The sequence below is a fragment of the Apaloderma vittatum genome, unplaced genomic scaffold (genome assembly GCF_000703405.1).
Source record: "Apaloderma vittatum isolate BGI_N311 unplaced genomic scaffold, ASM70340v1 scaffold18996, whole genome shotgun sequence".
Taxonomy (NCBI): domain Eukaryota; kingdom Metazoa; phylum Chordata; class Aves; order Trogoniformes; family Trogonidae; genus Apaloderma; species Apaloderma vittatum.
In genome coordinates, this window is record NW_009721472.1 from 45,141 (window position 1) to 56,245 (window position 11,105).

General features: G+C 44.1%; 1 protein-coding gene across 1 annotated transcript in view; it reads left to right on the forward strand.

Moving 5' to 3' along the window:
• Nucleotides 1-9,261, forward strand: part of PROC (protein C (inactivator of coagulation factors Va and VIIIa)) — a 9,847-nt gene extending 586 nt beyond the window's left edge. Inside the window, 7 exon segments of the mRNA XM_009871412.1 lie at nt 1-33; nt 998-1,022; nt 1,569-1,679; nt 2,353-2,493; nt 2,857-2,966; nt 4,052-4,169; nt 8,693-9,261. The exon segment at nt 1-33 is cut by the window's left edge and continues 30 nt beyond it. Coding sequence (XP_009869714.1) covers nt 1-33; nt 998-1,022; nt 1,569-1,679; nt 2,353-2,493; nt 2,857-2,966; nt 4,052-4,169; nt 8,693-9,261 — 1,107 coding nt within the window.
• The last annotated feature ends 1,844 nt before the right edge of the window (nt 9,262-11,105 follow it).

The window sequence follows — 11,105 nt, forward strand, 5'->3', positions numbered from 1 at the left end:
GCCAGTGAGATATTTGAAACCAAGGAAGCGACAGTAAGTCGTTTCTTTAAGGATGAATGTGAGATTTAATTTGTCGTTTGTTTTCTTAAAGTATCTCGGTCCAGAGCATGGGGGATCTTGCTGTCAGCACTGAACATGCATCCCTCCTGACTCTTAAAGCGTAGGCACAGTTTTGACTGGAATTGTGTTACAGTGATTGTCAAGTTCCTACCGTTATGAGCCACAAAACTTGGCTGCTCATGCATGTCCCAGCTGACCTAATTGTGAGGTTTAGGTCCCAGCCAGGTAATCCCAATCCTCACTGGACCCAGCTGGCTATTCTTGGTGCCACTGAGTTTTTCCCAGTCCTTGCAGCCTTTTCACCTCTGTTGTCCATTCACCAGCCCTGGCTGTCTTTCACTGTATTTCCCCAGTCTCCCACCTCTGCCTGACAAACGTTTCACTTATCACTGGGTTCTCTCTCCTTTTCCAGACCTAATGTTTTCAATTAGACACTGCTTTTACTGACAACATCACTGATTTCCGCTCATTTCCACACCTAATCATTGTGCTGACCTGGACTTTTTCTTACTCTGTTAAGCAGAGTAGGCTCACCACGTAGGATGAACCAGCCCTTGCTGTCCCTCAGACCCCAGAGCCAAGTGGGGTCAGTTCTGTCTAACTGAGCACAGGTGAACTGTGCACTCAGCGAGACAGGTGACTCCCCTGGCAATAAGTGACAAGAAAACAGAGGAGCTCTAGGGGCATTGAGGGGTTGGGGTACCAGTGGGTCTGCAAGCAGGGCACGGGGTCTGAGCTGAGTATGGGCAATACGCAAACGACCGAGTTGGCCAGTTCTGGTGGTTGGTAGTGCCAGTCACTACCCCGTCGAGAAGAATGAGACCGATGCTGCTGACTGGGGGTACTGTGCTCTCCTGGCCAAACCGTGATAAATTTTAAATCCCTCGGTTGTTAAAAATCTGCTTCTAGCCTTAATGTAAGTTTTGTTTCTCCACAGCTAGAGTTTTGGAGCAAGTATGTAGGTAAGTAAAAGATTTCCCTAATCACTTCTTTGTGTTTCCTCAAGAGTAACTGGTACTCAGCCATCCTCCTGCCATGTATCACATACTGATTCAAATTCTCATTCTCTGTTACATGGGACACGCAAAGAATAGTTTATCATACAAGCCAGCTTCCTAAAAAACTTGAGGTGCATCTGTGCCTATCATCAGTGATCTCCTCAGAGCTAAGGCACTAGTCAAAAGTCCCCTCTGATGCTCTAGTCCTGCCTGACATGGTCCAAAAGAGAAGTCAGGCCCCTGCTCTTCACTGGCACAGTAACCTGCCTTGGCCCTGTCTGCCTCAGGTTTTGCTTTCTTCCCCTTCTGCCCACTCCACTCACTCTGCAGCTGTAATGCAGAACCCAAACAACTGTTGTTGTCTCTGGGCCATCACCAACGGAGGTATCGCTGTTCGGCGGCAGAAACTGTGGGTGATGCTTGGGAATCCAGGGAGATCTGTTTGTGTTACTGTCTGATCTGTGAGCCCTGTATTATTCAGGGACTGAGTTTTCCTGCTTCTTGTTTCAGATGGAGATCAGTGTGACCCACAGCCTTGTACCAATGGGACCTGCAAGGACAGTATTGGAAAATTTTCCTGCATCTGTAACAAAGGCTGGGAGGGGGTTTTGTGCAATTATGGTAATACTGCCTTTAATCCACTATAAAATAACATTCTTTGTGACAGAAATCTCTCTGTAATCGGAATCAACACTTGTCTCGCTGCACAGTGTACTCGCTTTCTCTACTGTGATTTCTCTTTTGCTTCGTGATGTGGTAGAAGTGTTATCTGTGGTTATCTAAAGCAAAATGATCTTTGTGATGCCATGGGAGAGGTTTGGACATCTGAGATACCTCTATTTTACAAAAATACTGGGAATAATTCTGTAAAGCAGGATCTTTAGTTACTTTAGAACTGTCAGCAGAGGGATGATGGTGGAGTGTTTTACAATACAGGAGAAAAAACAATCCGCTGCAAATATTTGATTGTCACTATTGGGACGATTTCTTCCTTGGACAAAAGCTGGATAGCATATTTAGGGATAAGCATGTATGTCGTGTCATCAATGCTTTGCACTCAGTGGCAGTGAATTTTCTGTTCTCCAGTCTACATGCTCTGACAGGAATCTCTTTTCTCCATGTCCCCACTGCCTTATTGCAGACCAAGGTCTGTTTTCTGTCTCCGGTCCTTAGTGCCATTAAAGCCCACAACTGTTACCCCAAATAACGTAGTATTGTTTTGCCATTTTACCTTCCTGTGACTCTTTGACTTTCCGACTTCTCACATCTCTCTGGCTGTTCGTTTTTTCTGCAGAGATCAAATACACCAACTGTTCTGTCAACAATGGAGGGTGTGAACATTTCTGTAGGGATGACCCTGCCAACCAGCGCCGCTCTTGCAGCTGTGCCTCTGGGTATCAGTTGATGGATGATCATACCATGTGCAAGCCTGTAGGTGAGAGGTTATTCGTAGTCTGTATTTGACAGAGGATTATTCAAAAGTGTAGTTAGAGGATTTTATGGGAGGATTGTCCACGGTGCACTTCATACTAGTTTTTAAAATATCAATTGCATGCAGAGTAACTCCGTGCCTGCATTTCCCAACTCCACACCCAATTTATGGCCTTTAAACTGTGTTTGCCTCATGGAGACCTACGGGGGAATCGGGGAACTGCCTCCTCTGCAAAATATTGAGGGAATTCCATGAAGCCACTGAATTGTGTTGCCTGGGTTAGAGAGATGGAGGGAATGCTTTAGACAGAGGTTTTGTATTGGGTGATCTGGTCTTTGCTACTTAAATTCTCTGCATGTCCTGTAGTGGAGTTTCCCTGTGGAAGAGTGAAAATGGACTACTTTGAAACCAAAGCAGGATTCAATATTCGGCTCATTGAGGGAAAAGTAGGAAGAAGAGGAGACAGTCCTTGGCAGGTAAGGAGAAAAGAGTTTTTCACCACAAATAGTTCGGGCTCTTCCCAAACAGCTCTGCCTGCCTAACTGCTCCAGAGAAGCTCCTACATTACTAGTGATGGTGTCATGGGAACCTAAGATTCCCTTAGCTTTTTCAAAGCAACTCAAAAGTGGGAGTAACAGGAAAAAAATATTTTAATATCTGTTAGGACTCTTGACCTTGTCACTGTTGCCAAATTCTTTACCTTACCTTGCCAACAACGTCAGGAGAGAGGGTAGTGATGATGCTCCGTTACCTGCTCTGTTGCTCCATCTGTGGGAAGGGGATGGAGCCCTGGAACAGGCTGCTCAGAGACGTTGTGGAGTCTCCTCTGGAGACTTTCAAAACCCACCTGGACGCATTCCTGTGTGACCTACTCAAGGTCATCCTGCTCCGGTGGGGTTTTAGACGATCTTTCGAGGTCCCTTCCAGTCCCTGACATTCTGTGATCACTGCAGCTCATGCTGTGCAATGCATGCTCCAGCTACTGTGACAGCCTTATCATGGGGGTCTGAGGTAACCTTCTCCCCGTTTTTGCATGGATCTGTTCTTATAAGCCTCATCTGTCATAAATTCAAGTTATATATAATCAGCAAAATATTCCATAGCTTTATAGAGCAATTTGGGATATCACAGAGGAGGAAGAGACCTCGTGGAGCTTGTCATGAGACTAGTGAATGCATATAGTCGGGGCCTGGTTCTCTTCAATGTTAAAGGCCCTTTAACACTGTAGCGCGAGAGTCACATCCTGAGATGACCCAGAGGTTCTAGTGTGCTGTGGACACAAGAATAATCCCTTCATTTGAGCTCTTTGGTTTAAAACTTTGAAGTTCCAAAGAGCTTCTTTGTAGTGACCAGCAACATCACACGCTGATTCGGATGAAGCCCTCATTCGGGAAGAATATTCAAAGCTTTTTTGTTGGTGTTCCACAGACATCTTTTTGGTAGGGCTTTTGTAAAGCTTTGGCTTCAATGATTGTGACGTGCTTTGGTGCTTGATGCATCTGGGCACCACCAAGAAGAATGTGTACAATATTTTGTGAGCCGTGCTTTCTTTTTGTTTCAGATTATGCTGCAAAATTCCAAAGGGAGATTTCTCTGTGGGGGTGTTCTCATCCATCCATCTTGGGTCCTAACAGCAGCACATTGCACTGAGGCAGAAGGGGGGCTCAAAGTAAGACTTGGTATGGAAAAAAAGTCTGTCCCTGTTCTTTTAAATATAACTGTTCCACTCAAAAGGTTTATCATCTCAAGAGAAAGACTAGCAGGCCGTGAAGACAAAAGTCCTTGGTTGTAGAAGTAGGTTGTCTGGGAAGTATTTAATTTGCATCTTTGCACAAACCAAAAAAGTGCAGTAAAAATCTGGTTTCATTTGAGCCACTGTCAACCTTACTATGGAAGAGAGCTTATATCTTCTGAGCACTGCTGCTTGTCTGTAAGTAGAAAGAGTTAGTCTCTTCTGCTTGTGTTTTTCTGATGATGAAAATACTCAAGGTCATCCCGATGCTGAAAAAAAACTCTTGATCCCAGGAGGAGAATATCACAGTGCCTCTTACTGCCTTTTCATACATTTGAACACCATGACTTAAGAAGAGTTCAGTAGAGGAGGAGAGATGCTGCAGACTGGTAATACTGCCTTTACTGGCACTGCTCCTTATGAGCATGTGAAAATCTATATCAAATACAGTACTGTTCCCAAATTAACAAAAAATAATTAGTGTTCCATTCTTGCTTAAGCAGAATTTTATTTTTTAATTAGTGTTTCCTATCTACTAGGGATGGCAGAGGCATAACAGCTCAACTGCTTGCTTTCTCCCTTAGTGAAAAGATAAGTTGTTCCCAGTAATTGTGTCTTGCAAGTATTATATACGTCTGTGCGCATAGCCTTGGAAATACATTGTCTGTATGCATGTTCCATGTACACTGTGGATGTCCAGATGTTTGAGAACAGAGACAATAAGTCCTTGGGTCCTCTAGTGCCAGAATATCTTCCTTTTCCACAGGGGGATACTAAAGTAGAAGTGTGTGTGCTACTTTGGAAATACGTGTACCGACCACACATCTCCAAGGAGTTCCATTACTTAAGCAATTTTCTCCCCTTTCAAGTGATTAGTTTGCTTGGTAAAGGATCTCAGAATGTTTTAGGGGAAAAACAACTGTCAGGTGTGGTGTTTGAATGTTGTGCAGTGCTAGGTGTAGCTTTGAGTGTAACTTGAAGGGCCTGGGATAGCGGGAAGATGGCAACTAGGGGAAATATTGAGTGTGCACTTAAATTATTCCACCCTAGCCTCTTACTTCAGCTCATGGTAGAGATCTGTGCAGTCTGACAAGCTTCCAGCTCAGATTGCCATGCCCGGAGATCTCCCTGCAGCAAAGAAAGAAGGTGTGGAATCTGTCAAGAGAGCCCTGTGCCGTCCAAATAAAAAGTGAATTTCAGTGAGTGAAGAAAAGTGTCAGCGCTTGAGGACCCTGATTTGAGAAGGTTTTTGTGGGGTTTTTTTTTTAGCTTAAATGAAACTCAGGAGACATCAAGCACATAAATTTGGAGAGTGTGTACAGAGCAATTTATAGTGTAAGGATGATCAGCAGTGGGAGCTCTCCTAGTTTCCCCAGAAGACCTTCTTTATTAATAGAGGAAGCAGCAAGTGTGTGGTCATGGACTGGGACTTGTGACGCAGGAGAGAAGAGCCTTTTTCAGTCAGTGGCGTCCCTGGTGACAGGGAGGCTGGATTAAAATTATCTCTAAGGTCCCTTCCAGCCTAGGCCATTCTGTGATTCTATGATTCAATGATACCACTGTGGTAAGATGGAAACTGGAGAAGGGTCCTGTGTGCGCAGGACTGGGATGATTACAGCCTGAGACTTCACCAAGAGAAGAGATTCTTCTCTGAATGATACTCCACATCAAGCAGAAAGGAACTATTCTAAGACCCAGACTAACATCACACGGTTGTCCCTTTGCACGTATCTTTTGGGCATTTACTGCCACAAGAAAAGCAGTTCTCAGCAGAAAGATGCTCTAAACACTATGGACATCTTGTGAAACGCATGGAACGGAGTTCTGAGTGGAGACGTTGCCATGGCTGTGAGGGCACATGTGAGCTCCGTGGCAGTAACAGGGCGTTGGTGCTGAGGCTGCAGAGCTGCCGCTGTCAGGCTGCGATACCCAACACTCTTCTGGACAAGTCCCACTGCAGCAATCTGCTTGCTGTCCATAAGAGCAAAACTGGAGGGGAAGCTGGCTTCTGGGTTTGCTCTCGTGAGCTTGGGGAGTAGTCTTGTAGCAGGACTCACATGGCTTTTTAGTGTCTGAAGTGGAAAGTTAGATCTCAGAGTGCTGAAGATTTGGAGGAGGGATTTGAGAACAAATCAGTTTTCTTTTTTGTGACTCTTGTTCCTGCATCTCCAGCCTAAGAGCATCCAGAAGCATATTCAGAGCTCCAAGAAAACAGAGCAGATAAGTGAATGCAATGATTCAATTCAAAATATTGTCTATCCCTTCAGGGAACTGGTCTCAAAACTTCCTTGTTAACGTAGAACTTCATAGTTAATATTTTTCTGCCAGCAACAAGATTATGATGCTTCTTATCATGTAGAAAGAACTAGATGCGTTTCACACAGCCTTCTGTACGTCCAGGTGTGGACAGGACTTCTGGAATACGAAACTCTTGAGGTTGATAACTCAGCTGAGAAAGGACGTATTCATGACCAGAAGTCAAAAGGATCTTCTCCTGATCTGGGGCAGAGGGAGCTGTTGCTACAGCCCAGGGCAGTGATGGAATCACCATCCCTGAAGATACTTAAACAATGTGTTCATCTGGTGCTTAGGGACATGGCTGAGTGGTGACCTGGCAGTGCTAGGTTAATGGTTGGACTCGATAATCTTAAAGATCTCTTCCAACCAAAGAGATGCTGTGATCCTGCGATACGGTGGCACCAGATGTGTCTCAGGATACAGACAACTCATGGCCACACTTGTACGCAGGGCACATGAAGCCTAGCAGAAAGTGTGCTACTACACAGCTTCCTCAGAGGAGGTGGTCTGACGGCGTTGGAGTCCAGAGTTACTTCTGAGGCCCGAAACAGAGTTTTGTATCTGTGAAGATAGGAATAAACCCCTGGCCCTTATCTGCCTGTCAGCCATCGGCTGCAGTGGCTGCAAGGAAGTGTTCCCAACGGTGTTACAAACATTGTCACCACAAAGAAGGGAGGTTGTGACAGCAGAAAAAAACCCCAGATTTGTGACTGTTGGCTTGATAATAGCAAGACCTTCAGGTTCTGGTACTTCTTTATATAGGTGCCCGTGAGAACAATTTCAGCCATCTGCTGTGGCCAGCTGTGAAATGTCCATTAGCTGTCTGCACCGGAGCAAGAGGATAGACCCAGAAATTCTATGACTCTATGAAAAATAATGGGTCTGAAAGTCCCAAGATCCAACACTGGACTTAAGGGGTCTTTTGAGATCCTTTTCTGGAACTACTGTGCATCATAAAGTCCCTACACTTGGAGACTCTGAGTCTTTACTGAAAGAAAAATCCCGAGGAGCTGCGCTACCTCAGGGACAGGCTCAGGGGTGCTGAAGCAAGTGACTTTGCTCACGCAAAGTCGGAGCAACTTGGCTTTAGAGTTTGTATCTGGAGGGATTGAAATAAGACTGAAAGAAGGCAAAAGTTAACAGGGTGGTGAGGGAACAAATTTGAAGGACAGTGTTGTGAAGCACAGATTTGAAAAGGTGGTGACAAAGAGCAACTTCCAGCTCACTTAAGGAGACACCGAGAAGGACGGAACACTTCTGTCACACCCAGGCAGCCTGGGCAGAGGTGAGATGTCAGCCTGGAAATCCTGTTCCCTTGTGTGCTTGGACGTGTGCCTGCTCCAATGTGTGTAATGGCCAGCTCTCCAAAGAAGTGTACGTGCTGAAGTAGGTCTGGATATGGTGCTTAAATTAACCAACAGCACAGTTCAGAAGTGCAGCAGCCACTGATAATTATTCTTGGGGCTATCTCTTCACATCTTATCAGAGAGATCTGTTTCTATCTGTTCCAGTGTATCACAAGTGACTTGCTCTTGCCTTTCTGGCCTTTTTCAACTTATTTTCCTGATTACTGTTCCGTAACCACTTGGCCTGCAAAGTGGCCATGATCATGTAGCACAAATAATAACCGAGAAGTTTTAATTAGTCAAAAATCCCTTCAAATGCAGATACAAGATTTCAAAAGGAATAGCCTTACAGTCAGTCGTCTTTAGCTTATAAATCCTGAAGTTCAGGATTTTGCCGCTGCTTAGGCACTGGTTTACAGCATAAAGCTTAGGTACTGTTGTAAATGCCTTTGCTTTGCTATGTGCTTGCTCTCCCAGCTTTTAGTGCTGACTCCTGTAAGATGGTTTTCCTCCAGAAGAAGTTCTCTCACGTTGCACAAGCATACTGTAATGTCAGCACAGCAGGGCAGTACGCAGGCATTTCAGTTTCCCACCTGATGCCCATACCATTAGGGTACTAAGTCATTTAGTCCTCTGCGTGTTCATCGCTTAGGCAAATGTGGCAAGTTTACAGGTTTGTCCATCTTGTAAAAACACTGTCAACCTATAACATAAAATGAACAAATGTCTGTATTACAAGAGAAGCCCGCATGTGATCCGGATGCCCTGGTGTTCAAGGTGAAGGAGGATTTGGTAGCATCTATTATCTTCTTGTTTGCTCTTCCAGGTAAATTCCACCGTCTCCGTCCTGAGGTAGATGAGCAAATCATTTGGGTCGATAAATGTGTGAGCCATGAAAATTTCACCAAGGAGACCTTCGATAATGACATAGCCATGCTGCACTTGGCCGAGCCCGTGATGTATAACAAATACGCGCTCTCCATTTGTCTTCCCACCCGTGAGCTGGCAGAGCAGGAGCTGACAAGAAGTGGGAAGCAGGTGGTGGTGACTGGATGGGGCAGCACAAGCGATGTTTCCCGCAATTACTCTACTTTACTGAGTTACATTGAAATCCCCATTGTCCCCCGGAACGAGTGTGCCCAGGCGATGAGATTTGCTATCTCTGACAACATGCTGTGTGCTGGCAGCTTAGGAGACAGAGCAGATTCCTGCATCGGGGACAGTGGAGGCCCTATGTTCACTAAATACAAGAATACTTGGTTTTTGGTAGGGTTGGTGAGCTGGGGTGAAGGCTGCGGAAGGGAGGAGAAATTTGGAGTCTACACCAAAGTTAGTCAGTACCTTGAGTGGATCCAGCACCACATTGATGAGATGTCACCTTCTTCGAAGGGTTGATTCTGATACTGAGAATCTGGGATATGGTGGCTCTGTGCTGGTGACAGTGTGCAGTGTAATGTACTGTCAGATCTTCAGTATTAAATATTGAGTATATGTCAACCTTGTGTACTGTTTTCCTTGGTGCCTGTTTTTTGGTTGGTTGTTTTTTTTTTCACTTCTTTCTTTTTTACATTGATTAGTTTCCAGATTTTGTTGTTTATTTGTAGTATGGTCCTCCTCAGGCCTTTACAGGCAAGAAATAATACCCTGTTACGCTGAAATGTGTAACATAGAAAAGTAAGAAATCCCATGGTCTTTGAAGTGTAAAATGACTCAATTGATTGGGGCAGGGGTCAGGAGGGGGCAGAGAAAAGTGTTTTAACAATCACTGTGGTCATACAGGTCTGTCATTTCAGCTCAACTCTAAGATATTATCTTCAGTAACAGTTTGCTTTGTATTTGCAGAATTTTTCATTCAACACAATGAAGTTTTATTAACCTATCACTGCCTCCACTCATTCACATCTTGCTCCAGCGCTCACAGATGAAGTTTATCAAACGGGTCACTAGAACTTCTCTGTTTTCTCTATTATTTGCACACTTGATGCCTGATTTTACATCCCCCCCTGCCTTAAAAGTCAGTGGGAATTCTGGTGTTATTCAAAAAAAAAAAAAAAAAGGTTTAATTACAAGCTTTTGCGTATTCTGTTTATCCTAAGGTCCATAAATCTCTCCTAACCAGCAAGCTAATCAAACACTTTTGGTCATTCCTATTCTAGTGAATGCTATCGGCTGCAGGCTAAGCTGGTGCTATTGATAAACACGTGTGTGTGTGTTTGCATCTGTGTGTATTGGAGTAAATCAAATAAAGATGCATAGCCCTGCTAAGTTCATAAGAAGTAGCAATAGTCAGAATAGAGCTTAGTATCACAGTTTATACTTGTTTTTAATCTTAGCACTTAAGCCTGCTAACTATAATTAGCCTTGAGGACAAGAAAAATAGTGTGGCTACCTCTGCCATAATGATGCATGTTTCCAATATCTCAGTCAGGATTTGGACCCATATTTCAATTAGTGAAGAGCTGCAGTCTGCTTTTGGGATGAGATTGTTAAAATGAAAAAAACCCCCAAACAGGTAAAATAAAATTGTACTGAAATTTGTAGGAAATTCAGTATGGTGTCAGCAAATACCTCTTAAACTTGTGGACTTAAGCATGTAAGCAGCTTTTAAGTCAACAAGCCTATTAAGCAAGTGCTGAAGTTTATTTGTGCATTAAAGGAGCTTCATGTTGGAGTTCAGCTGAAACTGAGGAGAACAGTCAGCCAGCTCTGTGCCGCTGTCTCGTTTTCTCTTCTGCGAAGGCTGAATTACAAGGAAAACCACTATTGTGGTCAAAGCCAGTAGAACATGGGTCTAAATAAAGGTAGAAACTGCAATGTCAGTGAAAAGCTGTGACTGTTTCGGGGCAGTATTTGCCTTCCTGCAGGTGACTGCTGTGAATCCTCCTACACTCACAGCTCTGCGTGCTTCAATAGATGTTTACAGAGCAGCTTGTGTATTTTCCAGATCAGTTGGGCTTAACTACTGGAAGACATCAGAGTGTCAGAAATCTTCTCCTAAAAATTTCAGATTTTCCTGAAGAAATCTGTTGCAGAGAAGTAGCTTTTTATTCTTGGAAGGGCTTTAAATACACACGTGTATGTGTGTGCAAACACACAATTTTCTTCTGATTTTGCATTTGAAATGTGTTTCACAGAATCCAGAAGGTTGTCTCTCCTCTGTCAATATTTATGACTGGTTAATGATCAACTTCTTGACCTCATGGCTGTTGCTGGTGTACATCCAAATCTCTCTCCTGTCT